Source organism: Petaurus breviceps, unplaced genomic scaffold, assembly GCF_028583685.1.
Source record: "Petaurus breviceps papuanus isolate PSGF00001 unplaced genomic scaffold, PetGlider_PUasm1.0 174, whole genome shotgun sequence".
Lineage (NCBI taxonomy): Eukaryota > Metazoa > Chordata > Mammalia > Diprotodontia > Petauridae > Petaurus > Petaurus breviceps.
Genome location: NW_027185761.1, coordinates 69,023,218 through 69,047,864, shown reverse-complemented (window position 1 = coordinate 69,047,864; position 24,647 = coordinate 69,023,218). Strand labels below are relative to the sequence as shown.

The window sequence follows — 24,647 nt, the reverse complement described above, 5'->3', positions numbered from 1 at the left end:
CAGAGTAGTACCAGGACTCCAAGGTCAGGTTTTAGGATGACTTAGGATACTACAGGAGTAAGAAGAAATATAGCGTCCATTGGTGGAACACGTGTAATAGTATGCCTGAATACTTGGTGTACACCATGTACCTTTGGAACATGTGCAATATAGATTTCTCTGTGTGCCTGATGTGTGCTATGAAACTAATGTAGATGCCATGTATGGTATGCCTATATACATTTTGGATGATCCATTGGGAATATGCTATATGCTAACTGGTGCACATCAATGAAGTATGTATGAAGATTCACATGTGATTGGCAGGCACTACAGATTGATTTTTTCTTTTAACTGTACAAAATATATTCATGGACTGCAGTTCCCACAGTGTTTGGGAGCTATTCTCTGGATTATATTTCCCAGAAGGCTGGGTGTGAGACTGCAGCATGGAGATATCACCCAACACAAATTCTAACAATGAAAGGTTGAAAAGCCTCAGTGAGTTTTGCATGGAAGGCTGAAGCAAGCATCAATGAAAGCAGAAGCAGGAGAGAGGGAAGCTGCATAGAGAGAAAAGGAGCAGTGTGGGCCAGGCCAGGCCAGCCACAACCCAAGCATCCATCGGGGCCTTGAGGATGTTTGCAGCAGTTCTGACAAAAGACTGCAGCTGGCATCTGGCCCTGAGAAGTCACTACTCTCTAGCCCTGATGACCAAGATTGAAGGGGAAGCAAATTAAGCAGAGCAATTTGGGACCCTAAGCTTCAACACCTATGTTGTGAGTTTAATCTGTGTTCCTCTCCCATTACACTGGACATACAAAGGGACTAAATACAAGGGGGACCAGAGCAAGTCTAGAAACGGCAGCTATTTGTGTTATATGATTGATCTATGTATACAATTCTGAGAGATGAGGTCACATCATATAGACCTACCCATAAGCTCTGCATTTGGTCTAGAGAATGAAACTTTACCTTGGGATGTTGGTCCACACGTATCCTCATGTAACCTGGGTATAGCTTTTGCTATATATAATAAAACAAATGTGTAGAATAGCTCTCTAAAAGTCTATACACATTGTAACTTGCAGGAACTATACATTGTTAAACGGGGGATACAATGTAACACATCGGAAACTGAGGAGAGGACTGAGAAGAAACTCACTTTCCCATGTTGCCATGGGTTCAAGGTGAAGCTATTGATTAGAAGAGAGCACAGATTTTTGCAGAGAGAAGAAGAATCCAAGCTCACAGTAGCAAGCAGAAGCAGAAGCAGCAGCGGTGGCAGAAGCGGCAGCAGTAGCGGTGGCAGAAGCAGCAGCAGCGTTGGCAGAAGCAGTAGCGTTGGCAGAAGCGGCAGCAGCGTTGGCAGAAGCGGCAGCAGCGGTGGCAGAAGCAGCAGCGTTGGCAGAAGCAGTAGCGGTGGCAGAAGCAGTAGCGTTGGCAGAAGCAGTAGCGGCGGCAGAAGCAGTAGCAGTGGCAGAAGCAGTAGCGGCAGCAGAAGCAGCGGCGGCGGCAGCAGTAGCAGAAGCAATAGCCAGCAGTAGCAGCAGCAGTAGCGGCGGCAGCAGCAGCTATAGCAGTAGCATCAGGAGCAAGACTAAAGCTGAGACAGATGCAGAATTAGCAGACAGAAGCCAAAGCAAGCAAGCAGAAGCTGCATGAGGATGCAGGCAGGAGGCAGAATGCAGACGCTGTCTTCACTGAAGTTGTAAAAATCCATTCACACCATTGAGACTTTCCCTGTCGGTGTTATGAGTTTGTTTATGTGTGGATAGGCTCGGCTGACCCCTTTAGGAAGGAAGGAGAGTGGCCTTGTTACCTTGCTACTAGATGCAGAGCGGACTTCCCCATGTCCCTTTCTGCTTGTAATCAGCGCATTTTCTATTCCAAATGCTTCTTAGTAGCCTTGGTTGCCTGAATGTGAGCTTACTCAAATACCACTGGAGGAAAGTCAGGAATATACAAAATTCAGATATTCACAGGAAGAGACAGAAAGACAGACACCATTTGGGTAAAGGCAAAACACAAGACACAGCAAAGTTATCAGAGAGAAGTTTCCCAAAAGCATACCTGTTTTGTACAAGCCCACCTGAGCATTCAGGTTGCCACTGGTATCTAATGGAACGTCAGTTATACAGAACACACCCATTCCCCACCTGCCTCTGTCTGACCATGGAAAGAGTGGCAGTGGGATCAGCATGACACTGAGCTCTGAATGGAGTCACATCACGGTCATACCTAGAGAGTCTCTAAGACAGGAAGAGATGAAGAGAGTGATCCCTTTCATATATCCAGTCTGTCAGCAGACTGGCAGACAGTCCCTTGTCTGAACAGCCCATTAGGGGACTCTTCATCATCTCAATTTCAAGCCATTTACCTAACCCCCCACCAAGTCACATGGGGCCAGAGGCCGGCCCCAAAGCTCCCTCACAGTCAGTGCGGAGCAGGGAATGGATACTTGTACACACTCTGTATAGCTATATTACTTGAACAGTTAGGGCATTATTAACTATTGGCACTGATTGATCCTCTTTTATAGAAAATATACAATCCAATGTCTCACATGTTCACTAACTGCAGAGTTTTCCATTCCATGGACTGAAATGTTTCACTAAAGGATTACTAACACAAGAATCCTTTGGTTAGTACTTGAATCTTTGATTTCCGGCTAAAGGCATAACACCCATCTATTCCTTCTGGAAAACCATAACCTCAAAGCTGTACAGGCTCATGGAGGGTCATCTATGCTTTTTGCCATCTCTGGATAGGACTTCACTTATACCCCAGTAGACAATCTCAGGTTATCTTAGTTTTATGGAATACCTCTGTGTGCAGTCTCCCCCCCTCCCCCAATAGAACATCAGCTCTTTGAGAACATCTTTTTAGCCTTAGCACCTAGCACAGTGCATGACACAGAGGAAGTAATTAATACATGCTTGTTGAATGAATGAACTTCTGTGAGTGGGAAACGAGGATGGGGAGGGGGATCAAAAGGAAACAATGGAGCGGCGACTTCCTGAAGGACAAGAAAATATATAAAAGCACAATGAGCACGTAATGTATTTAATGGTTTGGATGATTATGAAATGGGATGTTTGGGATACGCCACATTCCACTGCCCATTTGGCTATTCAACAGAACTCTTGGGCAAACCCACCAATTACCACAAATGTAACAACAAGACAGGCTAGCAATCTGTTGGGTGAGCCAAGCCAATTGGCCTTTCCCTCTCTTTTTAGCCTGAAAAATCAAGCACATTTTAACAGAATAGTCATCACAAGGTCAAGCATATTTTCTATTTCTTATGATATCATCCAGAAACTTCTAGGAACAGCCAGCAAGCATATCAACTGAAACCATGTCTAAACAGGAAGATAAAAATGAAAATGAGCTGAATGACCCAGGTAATTCAGGCCAAAACCAGGTGGTTTTTAACCAAAATTAGCCAGGATAGATTTTTTTTGATCATGCATACCTGCGTAATTACTCCCCTTTTATTTCAGTTTACCTGTAGAAACACAGTTTGAGTCTTAAGTAGGGAGACAAAAAGCAACAGCTGGCACCATTTACCTAAAGGCATTTATACAAGCAGCACTAGAATTTGCTATCCCATGAAGGCTCTGAGAGCCTAAAAAGCCACAATCAACTTTCAGTGTATGTCAGTAGTTTTCTCAACAGGTCAGTAGTTACTGTGATCTTTCAGCCTACGGGCAGCTCATGTCAGCAGGCATCACTCATCCTCCTCGTCTGGGCTCTCTCGCAAGTGCTCGGTGGAGTAAAAACAGAGGGATCGCGAATGCCGAGCTGGATATCAAAGAAGCGAGTAGAGAATGTGACACTGTAGTTCTTGGTGTAGGTCTCTTGGACTGGGTAACAATCCTTGACAGTATAGATGCCAACCCATGTTTCATCTGTAAGAGGGAAGAAATAAAATACAAGATCATGTCTTTGATATTTTTAAGGAATAACAGTGGGGGAGGGGGGTACAGTGAGGTACAGTCAGTGGTAGTAGTAGTAAGGGTAGTGGTAGTAATAGTAATAGTGGGGGCTTGTTTGGTTTCCTTTGGGGGGGGTGGTTCTGAGGCAATTGGTATTAAGTGACTGGCCCAGGGTCACACAGCTAGTAAGTGTCAAGTGTCGGATTCAGACTTAGGTCTCTGACTTCAAGGCCAGTGCTCTACCCACTGTGCCACCTAGCTGTCCTGTTAGTTTGTTTTTAACAAACTGTATAAATGTTATTGTAGTATCATCCCTTCTCAAATATCCCCCTTAGGTACAAGAAGAAGGAGCAGCTGGACAAATGGGGCCCTTAAAGCTCTCACCCCAAAGCAAGATGACAGTGATGGAGAATCATAGTGTTAAGGGCTTCCCTCTTGCCTTTATGCTGCCCACCCCAGCCCCAAGGGGGGGGGCTGTAGTAGTAGTAGTAGTAGTAGTAGTAGTAGTAGTAGTAGTAGTAGTAATAGTATACCAGTAACCAAAATTCTCATAGGAAAATACCAAAAACTCCTATGTACAAACTATGTAGTCTATAAAAGTGTGTGTGTGGGTGTGTGGATGTGGGTGTCTTTCTAGTTACTTATACGTTTACAAGTTCCTTCCCCACCTCCCCAATAGAATGTAAGGTCCTTGAAGACAAGAAGACTCTTTCATTTGTCTTTGTACTCCTGGCACATAGTAGGCACTCAGTGATTGTTTCTTGACTGATTGATTCCTCCACCCTTACCAAGGGCATATTTACTTAGTCCCTTAGAGCAGGAAGAGGAAAATCAGAGAGAAAGCCAGAGATCATGTCTGGATACACTCAAGCCTTAAATATGGCTATGTGTAATTAAATGACATGGGGAAAATGAGTATGAGGGTCTCTCCAAAGCCTACCTAACTCACAATGTCTTTGAGGTCAAGCCCAAAAGTCATTATTCCTATGACTGCCATTTTTACAAGAAAAATGTGTTTTGTAGTTCCAACACTAGATGTCTGAATATGCTTCCAGAGCCGGCATCACCCAGCCCATCAGCCCTTGCCTAGAAACATTCAGAGCCAAAGGTAGCGCAGAGGAGAACCCTGCTCCCCCAGACCTCACTAATGACCCTTTCAATCTATCCTCCCTGAACTGAAATCCAAATCGAACATTTCTCCCTCCAATCCTTAAGGATAAAGCCCTCTCTCCATTAAGCCCAGAGAAAGGAAATGCACAAGCATGCAACTTGCAGAGGAAATGAGGTCCACTTTCCCATTTTTAATTATTTTAATGTACATATTACTAAGAGTCTAAAAGATCTGCTCTTTACTTTGCCCATCTCCCAAGTATTTATTTTGCAATAAGTCAAGTCCCATTTGTCCTGTTCAATGGGCACTATCCTTTGCACAGAGGAGGCCCTTGTTAAATGTTGGCTCAGCCTAGTGTCCCACCTGGCCTCATTCAACTCTTTTGGAATCTCCACTAGAAATTGTCAGAGGCAGGTGGCTATATCGTGATGCTTTGAGCCAAATGCCAAGCCCTGTGAGGTTTCTTAGTACGAAATTTAACATAGGTATCCTTCAAAAATCTCTAAGAATCAACTTCTTTGGAAAAGTTACAACCAGGGTCTTTTCAGGTTTATTAGAACAAGCCTTGATGACCCAGTGTCTGTCCTGTCCTTGGTTTGAAATCAACAGAATCAAGTCCCAAAAGATGCCCACTTACATTTCCGGGCTGGCTTCAGGTTCTTTGAATATATTTTCCTCTATCAAGACGCGGTGATGTTTCAGATTGAGCAGGCCACCAAGCTGTGCTCCAAGATTGCCCTGACAAACCAATGGGATCCTTTGGATATTCCCCAGAACTCAACTTACGAAGACCAGTACTACATCGGGGGCCCTCAGGATGAGATGGTGATAACTGATAAAAGTGGGGAGAAACTGCTGAATTCTTATTCAACTTCTGTTTTCCCAAGACAGACTGACCTTTACAATGGAAATGAGAACAAAAATGACTAATAGGGAGTTGATCCTCAAAATAAATGACTCAGTAAATAGTTAGAGAACACTCGGCTGCCCTAGACAGATTAACCTCGTCCTCAGGTTCGACTAGAAATGACAGAGGCGACCTGTGGGCCATTGCCTGTGACACGTGTGAAGGATCAAGCACAATGGGGAAGAGGACCATGAGACTGGACGAGGGCCAATGGTATCCCAATGCTCGGCAAACTACAGAGCAGTTAGCTCGATTTCCATTGCTGGAAAAACCTAGATTGACTCGTTAAAGAGACGTTTGGTGAATATCCATGAGGGGAAGCAATGATCCCAAAGAGCCGGTCTGATTTTGAAATGAAAAGGCCATGTCAGACTAAGCGTATGTCCTTTTCAGAAAAGAGAGTGAACTAATGGATGAGGAGAACATAGTGGGTATAGATTAACTAGAGTTTAGTAAAGATTTCGATCAAGTATCTCATACTATGTCTGTGGAGAAAATGGAAAAAAATTGGTTAGATAATGGAATCGAATGGATTGTTGGATAGCTAGAGTCCAAGAGCAGTCATTAAGAGATCACTGTAGACACTAATCCTCCAAGGATCGGTGCTTGGTTAGCATTTTTATCAATGCCTTGGATAAAGCTGTAGGTGGCACGCTCATCATACTGCCTGATGACACCAGTGGGGGATGGGGCTGGGCAGGGCTGCCTAACACACCAGACAACAGGGGCAAGATTAAAAAAAAATTGGCCTGAATCTAATAATTTGATATTCAATAGGGATAAATGTAAAGTCTTGGATATTTAAAAAAATCAACTTTGCAAGCATAAGATGGAAGGAGCACAATGATAAAGGAGTTGTTTCAGAGGGAGAAAAATTGGGGCATTAAGATGGATTCCAAGTTTGATATGAGTTAGCAATGAGGAAGCAGCCAAGAAAGCTAATGTAAACATGGGATGCATTAAGACAGAAACCATTTCCAAGAATAGGGAAATGATAGTTGCAACTGTATTCTGCCCCTATTGCATCTAGAATAAAATCTAAAGCCTTCTTTTGGGTTTTTAAAGCCCTTTCTAACCTCTTCCCAACTGATCTCTCTAGCCTCATGAGACATGACTTCCTTCCCATGTTCTATGATTCCTAAACAAATGCCTGGCTGTTTCCTCGTGCCTGGAATGATCTCCTCTCTCACCTAGACACAGAGAGCCCCTCTCTTCCTTCAAGATGAAGCCCAAGCATCATCAAGTCTTGTCTGATGTCCCCCAATGACATTTAGGTTCATGACTGTTTTTGCATTTTCTCTGGATTTACTTATTTGTGCACACATTGTCTTTCAGTATAAAATGAGTGCCTTGAGAGGAGCTCAGTAATTTATTACACTGGTATCCCCAGAACCTAGCACATCATCTGGCACACAGTAAGCACTTTAGGAATATTCACTGATTGTTTAAAGATGTCCAGGATTGCTCCCAAGACATAAGTAACTGAAGGGGTCATTTAGTTCATGGGGGTGAAGGTCTCTCTGCTCCATATAAAGCTAACCCAATCCTTCAAAATAGGGCAACTTAGAAGACAAGGGTCCAGAAGAAATATTAGTCTGATTGCAAAAGGACTTTGGCTCTTGTGGGAGAATCTGGATGGCCTTACTTGTTTAAAATGTAACCCAATAGATTAGTAATGCCTGGCTCCAATGTCTGCTCAGCCCCTACTCTGGGACTCTCCAGAGGAAGCCTTGAGCTGGTGCCATTTGCCCCTCCTGATGCACTTGAAGCTGGAGTTACACCCTGGAGTCAGGATGAGGAATGAAGGGGAAAGAAATCTTCAAAATAATGGTCTGAGGCAGAGATACATTCTCTGCACCCATGTCAGATCTGATGACACAGATGGCTTCCTGTTGCACCCTGTTCCTAACAACCCAAATCCAAATGATGATTCCAAGTTCAATTTTGAGATCTCTGAAACAACCAGCCTCCTCAACTCTTATATGAGTTCAAAAGATTGTCCCAAGATATGTTTGGATATGCAGAACACTGGCAATGAGAACTGGGGAGCAGATGCTTATTTCAGGACAAATACACCTTCCCAAATCCTGCTTCTAAGGTGTTGCCATGACACTCTCCATGTCCTATGCCCCAAACTGAATGACCCACACTTCCCCAAACACAACATGCATCCCCAGTTCTTTACTCACTTCATGCTTCCTTAAGCCTAGACTGCTCTCTCCTGCACCCCCATCTCCACCTAATGGAATTCTTCTGAGCTCAATGCTATCCTCCTCAACTGGAAAGCCTGGTGGCAAAGAGTGTGGGGAGTCAGGAATACCGAAGTTCAAATCCCAACTCTGATATTTAGTAGCTTCGTGAGTCAAGCAACCACTCAAGAAGTATTTCTTAAAAGCCTACTATGTGTAAGACACTTTTCCAGGTGCTTAACTCTCTGAAACTTGGTTTCTCCATCTGTAAGATGAGCATGATACCAAAAGAACCTGACATGATGGCTGTGATTCTCCAATGAGATAAAGTGTGCCAAGCACTTCAAAAACCTTGAAGGGCTGTAGGAGTGTTGGTTCTCTCATTTGCAACTTCTCTCCCTGTCTTTGACCTTGCTGAGCTCTCTGTCTGCCCCTCCCTTGTGCTCTTATGAAAGTATACTTTGACTCAGACCAGTTCAATTCAACAAGTGTTAGTAATTTGTGACCTGTCTCAGCTCTCCCATTAAAAGGTGAATTCGATCAAGGCAAGGAAGTTGTGGTACAGCTTTAAGAAAGCGCTGAATTAGGGGGAGGAGGAACTCTGGATTCAGATCAGCGTTTGCCACTTAGATATACGAGCTAGGAAGTCACTGCACCTCTCGGAAACTAAGTTTCCTGATCTATAAAATGGAAAGAGGGATAAGAGCAGAATGTGGTTCTGATGATCCAATGAGATAAAGTGTGCCAAGCACTTCACAAAGCTTAAAGCACTCTCCACGTCACGTTGTGATTTGGCATCTTCCCCCATGTGGAATAAGCTCCTCTGCACACAGTAGGCACAGTGTAAGCATCTGCAGTTGGAAAGACTTAAATCAAAGCTAATTTGCATTCCTGAGTGATCTGAGAGCTATCTTCAAGGGATTACACTGGTTAAAACAAGATGGAAAAAAATAAGATTTCTCTTGACAAAGTTGACCATAAGGTTGGTGCAAATGACTCTACCTACCAGTCCACTTAAGTTTCATTACTTAAAAGAAATATCAAACTCTTAATATGCATTAATGGTCAAGAAAGTGCTTCGGGACTTGGAGTCAGAAAGTCCAAAATTCAAATCCTGCCTCAGAGACTTACTAGTGGTATCACCCTAGGCACCTAACTGCCCTCAGTTTCCTCATATATAAAATGGGAATAATAATAACACCTACCTCTGAGATTTGTTGTGAGATTAAAATAGTCAACATAAGTAATATACCTTGAAAACCTTAAAGTGCCCCATAAATGCTGGCTATTTTTTTATTCCACCAATGGTGGTAAATGGTATATCCAGTTACTCAAATGGAGCCATAATCGTTCTCCATTTGGAAGTTCCCACTGAAGATGCCAATCAAGCCCACCCCCTGCCTGCCTATCCTGTGGGACACTCACCCACGTCCTCCCCAAAGTTCACCATATAGATCCAGCCACTGTGCACACTTTCTTTCAACATATCAAAGATACGAGTCAATAAGTTTCCTTTAAAATCATTACTAAGCTACTGAATCATGTTCTCTTATGGTATGTCTACACCCTACAATAAGTCAGAAACTGAATGTATTAGCTAGCAACCCACATGTCCTTGTACCAGACATACAGCTAAGTTCACTGGAGACTGCGAAAATTCCTATGTGACCAGTCCATAAGTGTCAGTTTGGGCAACATGCCTCACCCTCAGGGAGAGATAGGAAGCAGCATGGATGAGGTCAAAGTAATCACCTCAACCACTACTCCCCCTCTGATGCATGGTTGATTGAGAAAGACCAGGACCCTGAGCCCAAAGGTCCTAGGAACAGAAAACCATCCCTCCACCCACCCCAGGCCAGCACACTTACCCCACACAACCACCACTGAGAGAAACAATATTTATACAGAAACGGGCCCACTAACACCAGCCTCTGGTCAACTGCCACTGGGAATAGCAGACCAAGCATACTATCAGCTCTGCTTCCAGTCAGATCTGACAGCCAGCATCAATGCAAATAATCCCTATGGAGATGCCACCTGGCAGCTGCCCCTGGAGATACTGCAGCCCCCACAGCTCCTGCAGATCCAGACTACCAAAATCCTAGACACCATCGGATGACTCGACATCAGAGATGGATATTGGTGCATCACTGGAAATGACATTTAAAAAGAGACACTTACCTTAACATCTAATTTGCCACTGGACCCTAAGGACCAACGGACCCTTCCCTCTGACTTGCAGCTGAAACCTTCCATGAGTGATCTGCCTCATTAGCATGGGAGCACCCCGATTTTCTATTTGTAACCCCAGGATTTAACACAGGCCATGGCACATAGTAGGTGCTTAATAAATACTTTTCTTCACTCATTCAAGGTACTAACTGCACCTTTTCCTTTCAATGATCCTTATTTTAAGTTAAAATAAGAGGCTGGGAAAGGCAGAGAAGCCCAAAACAAAATAAACATCAGCTATACAGCACTTCCACTCCCACTCTAGTGGGCGGCATTATCTTGAAGGCTTATGAAGTGATTTAGTATTTTCCATCTCAGAGGATACAGAGCCAGGAAAGGCTTGATCATTCCACAGCAACAATGGGTGGTATTTTTCCAAACCACTTATAGGATAGACATAAAGTTAAAAAAAAAAACTGAGTCAACTTACAAATGTACTTTTCAATACATTATCAAGAACAAAGAGGCAAAAAAAAAAAAAACCCCGAAGAGGCACCTTAGTACCTTCTTCAAACAGCAGTTGGGGGGGGGGGGGGAGTTTATCCATCTTTTGGGCAGTTAAAGGCCTGTTTTGTTTTGTTTTTTCATAGAGTCAAAAATGAATGCATCCAGAGATCACCAAGCTTTTATGCACTAACTATCCCGGAGCAGTCACACCTCTGGACCCCACAGCACCAAACTTTCAGAGGGGGAAAGGCAAGGTAATAGGGGTGACTTGCCCAAGGTCACACAGCTAGTTAAGTGCCCAGTGTCTGAGGGCACATCTGAACTCAGTTCCTCCTGACTCCAGGGTAGGTGCTCTAGTCACTGCGCCACCTAGCTGCCCCCTGGGGAAGCATATTTTCAAAACCTGTTAGAGACTCCTGTCCTCTACACTTTCTCTGCAATCTGCTCCTCCATGAATTCTCTCATCCTCCTGCCTTTGTGCCTAGCTATGAGAGGAAGTGTAGTGGGCTACAGATTCGAAAGGATGCACCCATTTTCAGATGTGGAGGGTTTACTGCTTTGTTTTGTATAAATAAGCTCTTTCATTACCAAGGAGGGGTCCGTTGTTTAAGGGGGGCAGTGATAACTGTGGTTTTTTTAAAGTATCAAGGGAATATTTTATTTAAAGAACCCTGGGCTTAGAGTTATTAGGGCCCAGGGTTCCAATCCCATTTCTAATACTCAACCGCCCAGTAACCATCAAGACACTGCTATTATGATACAGTAGAAAGGACACTTGTCTTGGAGGCAGAGGACCAAGTGTCATATCCTGTCTCCTATGCCTACTACTAGATATCATCAAGCACCACAATTTGCCTCTGGAGACCTCAGCTTTCTCTATGTAAAATGGTGCCTTGCCCTCGAGGACCCTACATTCGCTCAGAGGCATGTTCCTAAAAGTACGTGCAAAATATGTACAAAATTAGTGCCAAGGGGCAAGACCAGCCAGACAGTGAACCCCTGGGCACAGCCTTCAAGAAGCCAGGGATACCTCCTGACCCATCAGAGAGGGGGGCCAGGAGGGTTATGTCTTATGTCAATCAGGAATCAAAGGAGGCTTGGGCATATGAAGGCTTTACCCCTCTCAGCATGTGGGTGAGGATCAAAATCAGATCCAGAAAATGGGTGCCTCAATCAGAAAGGAGGCCATAAGAAGAAGTAAAGAGGATCTGGGAATGGGCCCTGGGGTTGGAACCCAGGCTCTGCCTCACTTGCTGGGTGACCCCAGGCAAGTCTCATCACTTCTGGGGCCTCACCCACCTCACCTACAAAATAAAAGAGCTGGACTAGATGGCCTCTGACGCCCCTTCCAGCTCTACATCTATGACAGTACAGGGACCCTTCATCCCATACCAAAGAAGCATGCTATTCACTATTAAACAGCCAGACCACAGTATGTTCCATTCTGAAAAACTGGACATAGATAATCTTCGAGCACCGCCCCCCCGGGGGTGGGGCTTTAAAAAAAAAAAAAAAAAAAAAAAAAAAAACGACCATAGGACCCCAGGGGGAAGTTTGCTGTTTGTTTTTTTGTTTTTAATCCATGCTGTCCCATCATCACAGGCCAATCACCTCCGGTTGCTTGCAGTTTTTTTTTTTTTTTTGGGGGGGGGGGTTTCCCCTTTCAGTTACCACTGAATACCCATGATTGTTCACCAAAGAGCCCAGGTTTTTTCTGAAAGAGAGGATTAATCCAGGCAGTCTCACTCCACCAGCACATTCCCACAGTCAGCTCCAGCTCCCAGTGTGGATCATGCTGAGAACTATGCTGAAAAGTGGTTCTCTAGCATCTAAGTAATTGCTAGAATCTTGTTAGGATGGAACTATTTTATTGACCTTCCTCTTTGGACCCAAACCAGCATTCACTGAGCCTTGGGTCCTGAAGATGTCAAACAGCAAAATTCTCAGATTGTTTTTCAGTGCTGACTATGCCTTCTTCATCATATTTCTGATACTCAAATTGAAAAATGCTGAGGTCTAATTTCGAATCTATAATTGATATCATATTGTTTGCCTTCTCATCGGGTGGGGGAGGAACCAGAGGGAAGGAGAGAATTTGGAACTCACAATGTTTTTAAATTTTTTTGTAATCTTCTAAATTAAAAAATAAAGTATGCTGAGATCTCTCCAGGGTCATACTGCAGATCTTTTTTGTTTGTTTATTTTTTTAGGGGTGTCAGATTCGCAATCTATTCAGGAAATATTTGGATCTGTTAGCCATTTCTCTTCCCAGGGGGGGAGAGGGTTTAATTCAGCTGGCTAGTACAGCCTAAGGCAGGAGGAGACATCTCCAGGGTCGAGGACAAGGAGCTTTGCCTACACGTACTGGCCAATAGAGTCAATATGCCAATTAGTTTTGCTGACACCCCCACCCCACTTTCTTTGTTTCAAGACTTAGTGGGAATGATGGGGTACCTGGGGTCTAGGTCAATTTGTGAAACCAACTTATGAAACCAGTCTGTGAAATTGTAACTGCAATTTGTATTGTAAAATTGTTATCTGTAAAATTCCTTTCCCAACATTGGGCTCTGCCCCTTCCCCCTATCCACACTAGGCCCAGGCAACACCTTATGACTCCTTTGTTCTTACTTAATCCCTCATGTCTCCTCCCATCTGGCCCAGATCTTATCTAAACTATCTAGGCATTGAGGTCCCTTCCCTCGGGTCAGCCCTGACAATGGCAGCCCTACCCTTTAAAGGTAAAAGCATGTACCCCTCTCACTCACAGGTCCCCTAAGAACTCTTGCCCACTGTAAAGGCATAATAATAAACTTTCTCAACTCTAACTCCAAGCCAGGCTGAGCTGAATTCTTTCGAGATGCCCTTGCAGGTTTCCTGGTCTTGGATGAGATCAGGGTTCCTGCTGAACCTATTGGGATTCCATCCCTCATCAGGAAGGGGGCAGGAATTTTTTTAAAGGCATCAATAGAAAAAAATACAAAAAAATAAAAAAATAATTGTCATTTACATAGCTTTTTAAAAATTCACAATGTGTTATTAAAATACACAATTTACAATGTGTACCAAATACATCATCTTTCAGATTTGAAGTTCACAACTACATGTGAACTATTACTGGCCCCCATTTTATGAATGGGAGGCAGTGTGCTAGAGGACTGGACCAGGAGGCTGGAAAGCAGGGTTTGAAATCTCCCTCAGAAATTTACTAGCTATGTGAACTGGGCAAGGGACTTAGCCTCTGTGTCTCGGTCTTCCCATCTGTGAAATAATAATCACATGCACTTCGTGGGGTCTTTGTGAGGACCCAATTGGATACTATACTTAAGTGTTATGTAAATATTGGCTATTATTTCAGATGAGGAAACTGAGGCTTAGAAAGGTTAGGTCACTTTCCCAAAGTCCCAAAGCTAGTTAATGTCAGAAGCAAGATCTGAACCCAGGTATTCTTGACTCCAAGTCTAGCACAGTCTATGCCATATCCCCTTGCCTCTCAGGATTCCATGTTATCACCTCAAAAATCCTTCAAAAATTCCTTCCTTCCTACCATATCATCTAACCTCCTCTCCCCAAACTCCAAGGCTCTGTGTAATCTAACACCACTCCCCAGCTTCTTCCCTCCCTTCTCACTAAATCGGTCCCTTCATTGTTCCAGGGACCTGCTACATTCCATGTACTGTGTCTTCTTTCATGTAACTCCCCATGCCTGAAATATCTTCTTCCCTGGTGCCCTCCATCTCAGATTTGCCTAGCTTCCAAGGCCCTCTTCTTCCCTGGTGCCCTCCATCTCAGGTTTGCCTAGCTTCCAAGGCCCTCTTCTTCCCTGAAGTCTTCTTTGCTTTCTCCAGCCCTCATGGAGCTATCCTCTTTCCTCCGAGCCTGATAAATTTTGGAGTGAATCTGAACCATACAATAAAGGTCTCATTACCAACCTGGGTTGTCTCCTATTTCCTGCAGCAAAAGCTTGCCTCCCAGATAGACTATGAGGGCCATTAGAGCAAGCAAGGAACTCAGGAATTCAGTGATGCCTGTTGACAGAATGACTCAAATTCAAATAACACTCAAAAGCTTATCATGTCTCTGCTTCCTGCTACACTGAACTCAGGCTTCTCCTGTCATTTTAAGACCTCTATCACTGTCTTCTCTCATTCTCTCCAATTTAAATTCTTTTAATCCCTAACCACCATACTTCGGCTCTGGTTTAGGTAAGATATTAACAGGCTCGAGCATTTGGAGGAATCAAATTAGATAAAATTCAATAAGTATAAATGTAAAACTTACATCTGGGTCCAAAAACAGCTTCCCAAGAAAAGAATGGAAAGGCCTGGTTAGACAGCAGTATGTCTGGGAAAGACTTGAGGAGTTCAGTGAACTGCAAACTCAATATGTCAGGAAGGTGAGCCTCGATGTCCAAAAAGTTGATGCAATCTTGGGCTGCATTGGGGGACTCTCAGTTTGGGGGCTGAGAGGCTGTGCCTCCAGCCTCTGCTCAGTCCTGCTGATAAGGTGATCAGTAGGAGACCTTTTCCAGGGGAGAGTGGCTCAGGTGAAAAAAGGTCTCCTCAAATGGTGACCAGTAGAAAGAACTGGAGATGTTTAATCTGTAGATAACAGGATTCAGGGCAGATGGGAGGTATAGATCTTCAAGAACTTAATGTGGAGGAAGAACAACCTTTGTTCTGCTTTGTTTTGCCAAACTCGTGGTGAAAAGTTAAGGGGTGAATTTAGAATAGAGATAAAGAAAAGCTCCCTAACAATGAGAGACCCCAAAATGGAGGGGGCAGAAGGGTGCCTTCTAACTCCGTGGAAGTCTGGAAGGGTGAGGATTAACTGTCATGTTAGAGAAGGGTTTCCTTTCAGGTAGGGGGTAGATGACTGCTGAGATTGGACCCACCCAGCTCTAAGAATTCCAGATTCTGGAGACCAAGGCTCAGTATACCACACACTTCTTACTAGACCTTGGCCAGGGGTCATTCATTGCCTTGGCTGTACTCTTTCTGGCCTAGAATGAGCTGATCTCTCTTCTCTCCCAGTCAGTACTTTCAAGATCCACTCAAAGGAAGGCCTGGATTTGAAGTCTAAGAACTTGAGTTCAAGTGCCCACAAGCAGCCTCAACTATGGGAAAGAGGGATAAACTTAGATTCAGTAAGATCTGGGTTCAAAGTCTGACTCAGAGGCAGCCCTGGGCAACTCTCTTAATCTCTCTCAGGTTTGCGTTTCTGAATTTGTAAAACGGGTAAGTTCATAGCATCTATTGTTGCCAGAGATCAAATGAGATAATGTGTCAAGGCATAAAGGGGAAATAAATGTCCGCTCTGCTTAACTCCTCCCAGCTTCCCTAAAATGGTGGCCTGTTCGCAATCCACGAGGTCCCTCCCTCACCCACCCTAGTACCTCCCCACCCAGCATTACCTTCTCATCGATGGAGCCTTTTGTAAACGGTGCTTCTCGAATTCCTTTGTCTCCCTAGCAGATGGCTTCTGCTCCCTAATTGCTTCTGTGTCCCCTCTCCCCCACGCCCCACCGATCTACAGGTCTCACCCAAGCCCAGAAGAGTCCCCTATGCCCCAACCCCAGACTTTAATGCGCTTCGGTTGACTGGCCTGTTATCTAGACGTTTTCCCTGCCCTGGGGACAGTGCAGCTAACAATTGGCCTTGTGCCAGGCTGCGACAGAGCCTGCTTAATGCCTCACCACCTGAAGCCATCCCAGGAAAATTTCCAAGAGGCCTTCCCGGGATACAAATAGAAGAAGCATGGGCAGCCTGGAAAGGACAAGAGTAGGCAGCGCGGGCTGCTCTAAAGGAAGTACACCATAGCCCCAGTTTTACAGAGGCGAGGTGCCAGGCTGAGGAAGGGCGGTGGTCTGCAGAGCCTAGAATTCTCGCCCTAGCAAGCCTTGCAGACAATACTGCGCATCCCCTGCAGAGGGAGGGGCGGCTGCCCCACCCAGTTGGGCAGATGCTGCGGGCTGGCAGAAAGGACAAAGCTTGTCACCAAAGAAAACCTGAGTCACCGTGAGCCGCAACACAGGGGCAGGGTAATGAGTGGGACTAGTGAAAGACAGGATCCACCCCAAGCAAAGAAATTCCTGCACTCTTCCTTTGGACTCTCTTCTTCCCCCCCCCCGCCCCGCCCTTCCCCAAGTTTAATCTTCTCCCTGGATGTCAAAGTGGAGGAGAGCCCCGTCCTTTCCAAGTGGGATCAGAAGTGGAAAGGAGGCGTCGTCCCCTACACCCCAACCCCAGTCCCGCTCCCCGAAAAGAAAAACTACAGACAGGCAAGGAAGCTAGCCCAGGTGCAGGGGTCGTCCCTCCACCCTCCCGCAACCCCACGCCCTCAACCTTCCCAGTCCCCACTCCTATCTCCCGCCTCCGCAATGCACCCCGACGCTGCAGCTTGAAGTGCACTCATAATGCGGTCCCCCCCCACCTACTTCCTGGATCAGGAATAGGTACTTCCACCCCAAACCTTTCCGAACCCCGACGTGCTCTCCCGCACACTCCGCAGGGCGCCCCTCCCCCACTTACAATGAGTGTCCCCTTCCACTGCAGCGCTCCTCCGCCTTCCTGCCTTGCGCAGTGCATTACTCTGCCTTGCCGCAGTGCGCCCACCTCCCCCCCCCTTCCTCCCCCCCCCGCAGCCCGCCCCCCCGTCGACCCCTCCCCTCCCTGCCCCCGTGGCCCCCCCCTCCCCCCGCTTCTGCAGTGCGCCCCCCGCCCCCCTCCTTGCCGACGCAGTGCGCCCCTCCTCCACCTCCTCTCCTTGCCGCATTGCGCCCCTACCCCGCCTCCTCTTCATACTGCTCCCCGCAGTAAGCCCCCGCCTCCCCGCCTTGCTGCAGTGCGCCCACCGCCCCTCTCTTTGCCAGGCCTCTCAATGAGCCCCACCCCCAACGCACCCCGCCCTGCCGCAATGCGCCCCTCGCTTCTTCTCCATGAACTCCTTCCCAAAGCCGCGGTTCACCCCCCCCCTACCCTCTTTGCCGCAGTGCTCCACCCGCCTCTTCTACTTGCCGCGCCCTTCAGTGAGCCCCCTCTCACACCGCAGTGCAGCCCCCCCAGCTCTCTGTCTATCCATAGTGTGCCCCCAGCCTTGCCGCAGTGAGCCCCCCTAACCGCAGCACCCCACCCCTGAAGTCATCCCTCACTGCACCCCAATCCCCCCATTCCCCTGCCTGAGACCCTGGCACTTACTTCTTGCAAGGGATGAGAGCCTTCCTCTCCTCCAGGAGGCGGACGCGCTGCTGGAGAGCATCGTAGGAGAGCAGGGCACGGGTGTTGCGGCCGCTGCTGTGGTCGTAGCGCACCTGACGTCCTTCCCACTGCTGCGGAGCTTGGCATGGCGGCCCGGGATCCCCGACAGCCAGCTCCCAGCTGCAGAGGCTACCTAGTAGCCAAGCCACTAGAAGCGCAGCGCGCATCCCTCTCTGCTGCAGGGGACAACGCAGGTGGAGAGGCGCGGATTGGGGAGCAGGGCGGCAAAGGACGGGGCAGGACGGGGCCGGGCTGGACAGCGCAGGGCAGGGCAGGGCAGGGCAGGGGAAGGAAGCGCAGGAAAGGGCAGTGGTTCTCTCTCCGCCGTCCCCTCCCTCCCCTAGCCCGTCGGTGCACTTGCCGGGGGAGGGAGGGACGGAGGTCCAGTTGTGAAGGGAGAGAGCCGCGACCTCGGCTCCCGCTTCCCCGCGCGCAGGGAGCTGGCTGGGGGACACTGCGGCAGGGAGCTCGCAGCTGGCTCCCTCCCGCTCCGGCTCCGGCTGAGACTGCGGCTTCCTTCCCCCCGCCGACTCTCTGCTGCCAACAGGAAATGCAGAGGCAAACGTGCCCGTCACAGCCCAATGGGCATCCGCAGAGTGGACGTGCGGGCGGGGGGAGGAGGGAGAACTCGGGCAAATGCGGGAGGACTGCAACTCAGCCGGGCGGGGCTGCGGCAGAAAATGCTAGAGAGAGGACCAGCTACCGAGAGCTGCCACTCAGACGCCTGCTACCCCCCCCCAAAAAAAAACACCCCAAGGGGCATCTTGGCATCCCTCTGGACAGCAAGTGGGGAGCCAGGCCAAGCACGGAGGGAGAGACCTCGCCCTTAACTTCTCCTTAGGATGAGCTGGCGGTGACCTTGGGGATTCTTTGACTCAGGCCCCTCATTTTTCAGACCAAGAAACCAATGGTTTCTAGGAAGGTCAAGTAACTTACCCCGAGGCTGCAATGGTAAAGCATGAATTTGACTCATGTCTTCCCGGGGGGAAAGTCTTGGCTGTGCAGTAAGGAGAGATCTGAGTTTGAACCCTGAGTCTGACTCTTACTATGTTACTTAAATTTACCCAATTTACTTAATTTCCCCAATTTTCCACAGTTTGCTTCTCACAACTTAAAGAGCACTATATAAATGTGAGTTGGTGTCACACTATGGATTCAACAGCTCAAGAGACATTTATTAAGCTCCCACTGTGGCAGGCACTGTGCTAGGTCTTGCATAGAATGACAAAAAATAAAGCTGTTCCTGGCCCCAAAGAGTTTGCTTTTGAGGCTAAAGGCTGTTGGGAGTGTGGCCTTTTCACTTTCTCAATCAGATCAAACGATTATATTCACACATTTGTGAAAAACTACCTCCAGTTCCTTCACTTTGTTACCCGAGTCACCTTAGGCAAGCAATTTCCCTCTCTGGGCCTCAGTTTCCCCATTTGTACAATGAAAGGGATGGACTAGTTGACCTCTCAGATTATAGATTTTAAAATGGAAAGGACCCCAGAAGCCACCAAGGCCAATCCCCTCACTGGACAGATGAGGACCTGGTGTTCTTTTGCATTCTCCCCACCACCCCTCTCTCCAGTTCATATCTAGGATTCTCTGACAGCTGTGACAGCTGACAGGACGTCCAGGCCATTAGATCTGAGGACCGCAGGACTGAAACGGAAGAATCACTCTTGCCCCGGGAACATCTCTAGAGGCCAAACCTTCATTCAAGTTCGGAATACCTGCATATTGAGAAGCAGGGACTGCCTCCCTATCTTGAAACTGTCACAGCAGATGTTTCATCAGTGCCTGTCAATTGACTGTGCCTGGTAACCATGGATGGCTTTGTGTCCCTGGGAACAGTGAGGCAGGAAGGAGAGCTGACTGAGACTGGACTTAGAAGACTGAAAGATTTACTTTTACAGCTCCCTGAAAGAAGAGCTAGGTGTACAGCAGCAGCTGCTTAGTAAATGTCTGATCCATGAGGGGCCAGGTGCTAAGCACACATTTCATCTCTTCCATTAGTTGGCCAGGAAGTGGCTAGAATGTCCAGAGGCTAGGCTGACCTTTGGCTTAAGCAGGGAGTTAGGTCCTGGGCCTGCTATAGAGAAGCAGTCAAAGAAAGTAAAAGTGGAAGGAAATAGCAGATCAAGTAGGCCAGGGGTGAGGAACCTGATGGATCGAGGTGGCCCAATGGATCCTCAAGTTCAACGCTTGGACTGAATCCAGACCTCACAGAACAAATCCCCTTCATAAAAGGACTTGTTCTATAAAACTTGGACTCAGTCATAAGGCCACACCCAAGGACCTAGAAGGCCAATGGTTTCCCACCCCTATCTAATCCAACCTTCATATTTTACAAATAAGGAAACTGAGGTATTTTACAGATTAAAAAACCTAGAGAAAGTAAATGACTTGCTTATGAAGTGATTTCAGGAGCAACTAGAAGGGTTCTTCTCTGCCCCTCTAAAAGAATCTTAGTCCCTTTCAGAGATGTGCTAGCAACTGCTCAAACCTGCTTGGGAGAGCCAATTGTTAAATTTTCAGTCTGGACATTTACACCTGGAAATTATCAAATGCTCCAAATGAGAGCTTGGCTTTATAGTTTTGTTGATTTTCTAGTCTTCAGAAATTGATGGGGAAATATTAATAATACAGATTAAACTTATAAGTGTGTTCCAGGTAGCTGCTTGTTAAAAGAGTTCCCTACGCCTTGTGTACCACCCTTAGAGAGCCAGTCCTGGCTAGAGATTTGCTTTTTTTCCCTGTTCTTGGGAGAGTGAAGCATTGTTATTCACCTTGATGTACATATTTATTCCCTAATGGCCACCCTTCTAGACAGGGGAACCTGAGAGCTCTAGCTAGGAGTCCTAGAAGTTGAGGCAGGGCCAAAGGTGGAGGTGAAGGACCAGAAAGGAGGAGAACAGGAGCTCCCAATGTCAGGGTCTCCACATTGCCCACGACCCTAAACAAGCCAGCCTGCCTGACCAAAAGCAAACTTTGTGACTCTCCAGGTAAACTCTCTACTTCCTGTAACCTACATGGGTGTAAGAGGGAGCTGTATTGGGCCAAACATGCTCCTTAAGAATGAGGAAACAAACCAGAACAGAGGAAAGGTTTTCCTGTCCCCCACAAGTGACTTGAGGAAGGGCTAAGCATTGTCAGGAGAGGTGGGAAAGAATGTTGTAGGGATCCCTGGAGACCCCCCGGTAGTGCTGTTGTTAGCCCTGACCTCTTCATATTATCCTATAATAACTAGGAGGAATTGAGGTGCACTGTGGAGAGTTCTGGATTTACAGAAGACCAGGGCTCCAATCCAACTCTTCCAATTCCTCCTGCCTGGGTAAGTCACTCTACCACTCTGGGCCTCAGTTTTCCCATCTGTAGAATAAGACGATTAGACTGGATGACCTATAAATTCCCTTCCAATTTTAGATGTAGGATTCTGAGATCTAGATGCCAGATGAGTTATTCTAGAATATAATCCCCTTGAGGACAGGGACCATGTCTTTTGTGTCCATCATTCAGAGTGTTGAGGGTCAGTTCTGAGGAGTCCATATAAGGAAGTCCAGGCCAGAGTTTCTCATGGTCTATTCTTTCTTTTCTTTTATGGGCTCATTATCTCAGGATGTTGGCTCACCATCATTCCTTGGGCATTCCTTGTTAAGATATTAATCTATCTATTGTTTGTGTTTACCCATGGGATTCAGATCGTCCCTCTTCCTGAACTTTGACCACCATGCTAGGAGGTACTGGCTTACGGTATTGGAAAATGACTCAAGGGAGTGGCCATAAAACAATGTACACTTTGCCTATATATCTCCTGACCCTCACATGAATAAACGGATTTGCTTGCCATCCCACCTGGCCCATGCTTCTTCTCTGCTTATCTTGCTCTTCCGTGAGGTACCCAGGTGAACTGAGCTACAGAGCACAATGCCATGAACATGACAAGTAGTTAATAGATGTCTGTTGGATGAAATTATTTACCTTTAAATCCTTCCAACGCAGGCCCAAATCTAGGGCACAAAACAAGGATAAAGCTGTGTTGAAGAGAACACAGGCTTTGAGTTGAAAATTTAGGTTTGCTCAATAGCAATTAATAAGTGCTAATAAGCACCTCCTATGTGCCAGACACTGTGCTAAGGCTGGGAACAAAAGGAGCAAAGGCAATCCCTTCCCCAAGGAGTTCACAGTCTGATAGGGGAGACAACATGCAAACAAATAGACACAAAGTAAGCTTTGTATAGAATGAATAGGAAATCATTAAGGGGGTGAAGGGGAATGGCACTGGAATTGGGAGGGATTGGAGAAAGCTTTTTGGGGAAGGTGGGATTTTAGTTGAGACTTAATCTTGCCAGGAAAGCAACAGGTGGAGTTAAAAAGGGAGAGGGTCTCAAGGAGGGGGGACAAACGGAGAAAACACCCAGAGCTGAGACATGGAGTGTCTTACTAGTGTGAAAGCCAAAAGGCCAGTGTCCCTCAATTGAAGGATAATTGTTGGGGAGGAAGGTGTAAGAAGATTGAAAAGAGGAGGGCTCAGGGGATGAAGGGCTTTGAATGCCAAGGAGATCAGGATTTAATCTCAGGATAATAAAAATCTTTACCTGTATGAAAGTATAAAGAACAGAAGGCTGTCCTCCTATGGGACTGCCTTAGAAACAGGGTGGCATCTCATGTCTGGAGAATACAGAAAAAAGAAGCCTTTTGGAAGTGGGCCTTCCTCATCTGCTCCTCCCAGGTTTGGCTTCATCCAGGTCTGACACAGCTAAGGGAAGAAGAAAAATACCTCGATTCCTACTATCCCTGGCAAGTCTAGTCTGGCCTGAGAATCACATCCTCCATAAGTCAAATCTAGGATTAAAACAAGGAGTTTTCATTTTCCATGGAACAGGCCAAGAATCTGGCAGAGTTAGTGATGCTCAGGCCTGCTCTAGAATGGCTCTGAAGCCTTGGGATGGGGTGGGGACAAAACTCAGCTCCCTGGTCCTTTTGGTCTGATATAACTTTATCTTAACCTAAATTCATCCTAACCTCAGCAAGTGGCACATGCTCCTAGAGAGAGTGCTAGACTGGGAGTCAGAAAGACCTGAGTTCAAACACTAGTGTCGTGACCCTAGGCAAGTCACCTGCTGGCTTTTGTTTGTTGGCAATTTCTTCATCTGTAAAATGAGCTGGAGAAAAAAATGGCAAACCTCTCCAGTATCTCTGCCAAGAAAATTCCAGATGGGGTCATGAGTAGAGTCAGACACCAAGAAACAACAAAGCTTAATTAAGCATGTTCATTAAGCACTGACTACCAGTGAGATACCAAACTGGGGGCCAGAGGGATAAAAACTGAACAGTCCCTGCCCTCAAGGGGCTTACATTCTGCCATAAAAATGCATGTAAACAAATAAACAAAATAGAGAATATATACAAAGTCATTTCAAAAGCTAATGGGAGGGGGGGGGGAGTTGAGGTAGAAATCAGAAAAGACCTGAAGTAGGAGGTGCCAACTGGCCTGTGCTATGAAGGAAGCTGAGGACTCTGTCAGCCTGGGAGTGAAAAGAGAGTGCTTCAGACATGAAGAATTTCACCAGTCTTAGATCCTTATGTCAAAAACATACCTGGATTGGATTCTTGGGAAACTGAAGTCAGAGGAAATAGTTATTACTCCCCCTACCATTCTGTCATTAGGGTAGTAGATAGGGAATTGGCCTTAGAATCAGGAAGGCCTGGGTTCAGATCCTGCCTCACATTGACTTATTATGTGACCCTGGGAAAATCACCTGATCTCTGTGTATCTCGATTTCCTTATCTGAATTTTATAGTCTTTGAGATCCCCTTCCAGCTCTAAAAACTATAATTCACAGTTCAGATACCTCTACCACATCTGGTGAAACTTATGAACCCCTTACCACAAGTGTTTTTGAAAATTGAAGGAAATGCCAGAGAAGTCAGTGAAAATAAAAATGTCATTCCCCGCTCCCTCATCCAACCAAGTTCATGAACACCCTGCACCCATGGGCACTCCCAGATTAGTAAATTTCTGTCCTAGATAAAGAGCAGATATACTAGTTCACCTCCTAAGGTTACACCTTTCTAGCCCCAAGATCCCACAAAACAAAATACAAGGGAAATACCCCTTACTTGATATTCTACTGAGAAAGTCACCAACAGGAAACCGGACTGCTCCAGAAGCTTTCACCACAAAAAACTTGCTGTATTGGGGTCAGTTGGCCAAAATCTTCCTAACAGAATGTGAAAAGCCAGGAGTTAAAATAAGATTCATGAAATCCAATTTAACAAGCATGTAAGTACTGAGCTGGGAACAGATGGTTAAAGAGAGAGTCCTGCCCTTACATATGCTCACATTTCAACTCATATCCTCACTCAACAGGGATTTTAGAGAAGGGATTGGGGACCCTTTGGGATGGGGAAAAGTTGATAGTGGTGTCCACTATTTCTCTCATTCTTTGACTGAGTTGGGCAGTTTGGGAGAAAGGCAAAGAGAGTGGAGGGGAAAATAACCAGAAAATGTAAAGAAAAGATCAGTTTGGGGGTGGCTAGGTGGTGCAGTGAATAGAGCACCAGCCCTGAAGTCAGGAAGACTTGAGTTCGAATCTGGCC

General features: G+C 46.2%; 1 protein-coding gene across 1 annotated transcript; it reads right to left on the bottom strand.

The window, feature by feature from the left end:
• Nucleotides 1–3,029: 3,029 nt before the first annotated feature.
• On the bottom strand, nt 3,030–18,366 carry EPDR1 (ependymin related 1). The gene is made up of 4 exons (XM_069084580.1): nt 18,000–18,366; nt 5,818–5,863; nt 5,669–5,708; nt 3,030–3,893 (listed from the first exon to the last, which is right to left on the bottom strand). The coding sequence occupies exons 1-4, from the start codon at nt 18,224–18,226 to the stop codon at nt 3,703–3,705; spliced, it is 504 nt and encodes a 167-aa protein (XP_068940681.1). The 5' UTR covers nt 18,227–18,366; the 3' UTR covers nt 3,030–3,702.
• Nucleotides 18,367–24,647: the final 6,281 nt, after the last annotated feature.

What these genes read in the sequence shown, in the direction of transcription:
- EPDR1 (XM_069084580.1), bottom strand. Translation starts at nt 18,226, where the DNA reads ATGCGCGCTGCGCTTCTAGTGGCTTGGCTACTAGGTAGCCTCTGCAGC. An exon ending in GCTCTCATCCCTTGCAAGAA is followed by an intron (nt 5,864 to 17,999) that starts GTAAGTGCCAGG and finishes CACTTTTATCAG; the next exon opens with TTATCACCATCTCATCCTGA. An exon ending in CCGATGTAGTACTGGTCTTC is followed by an intron (nt 5,709 to 5,817) that starts GTAAGTTGAGTT and finishes GCGTCTTGATAG; the next exon opens with AGGAAAATATATTCAAAGAA.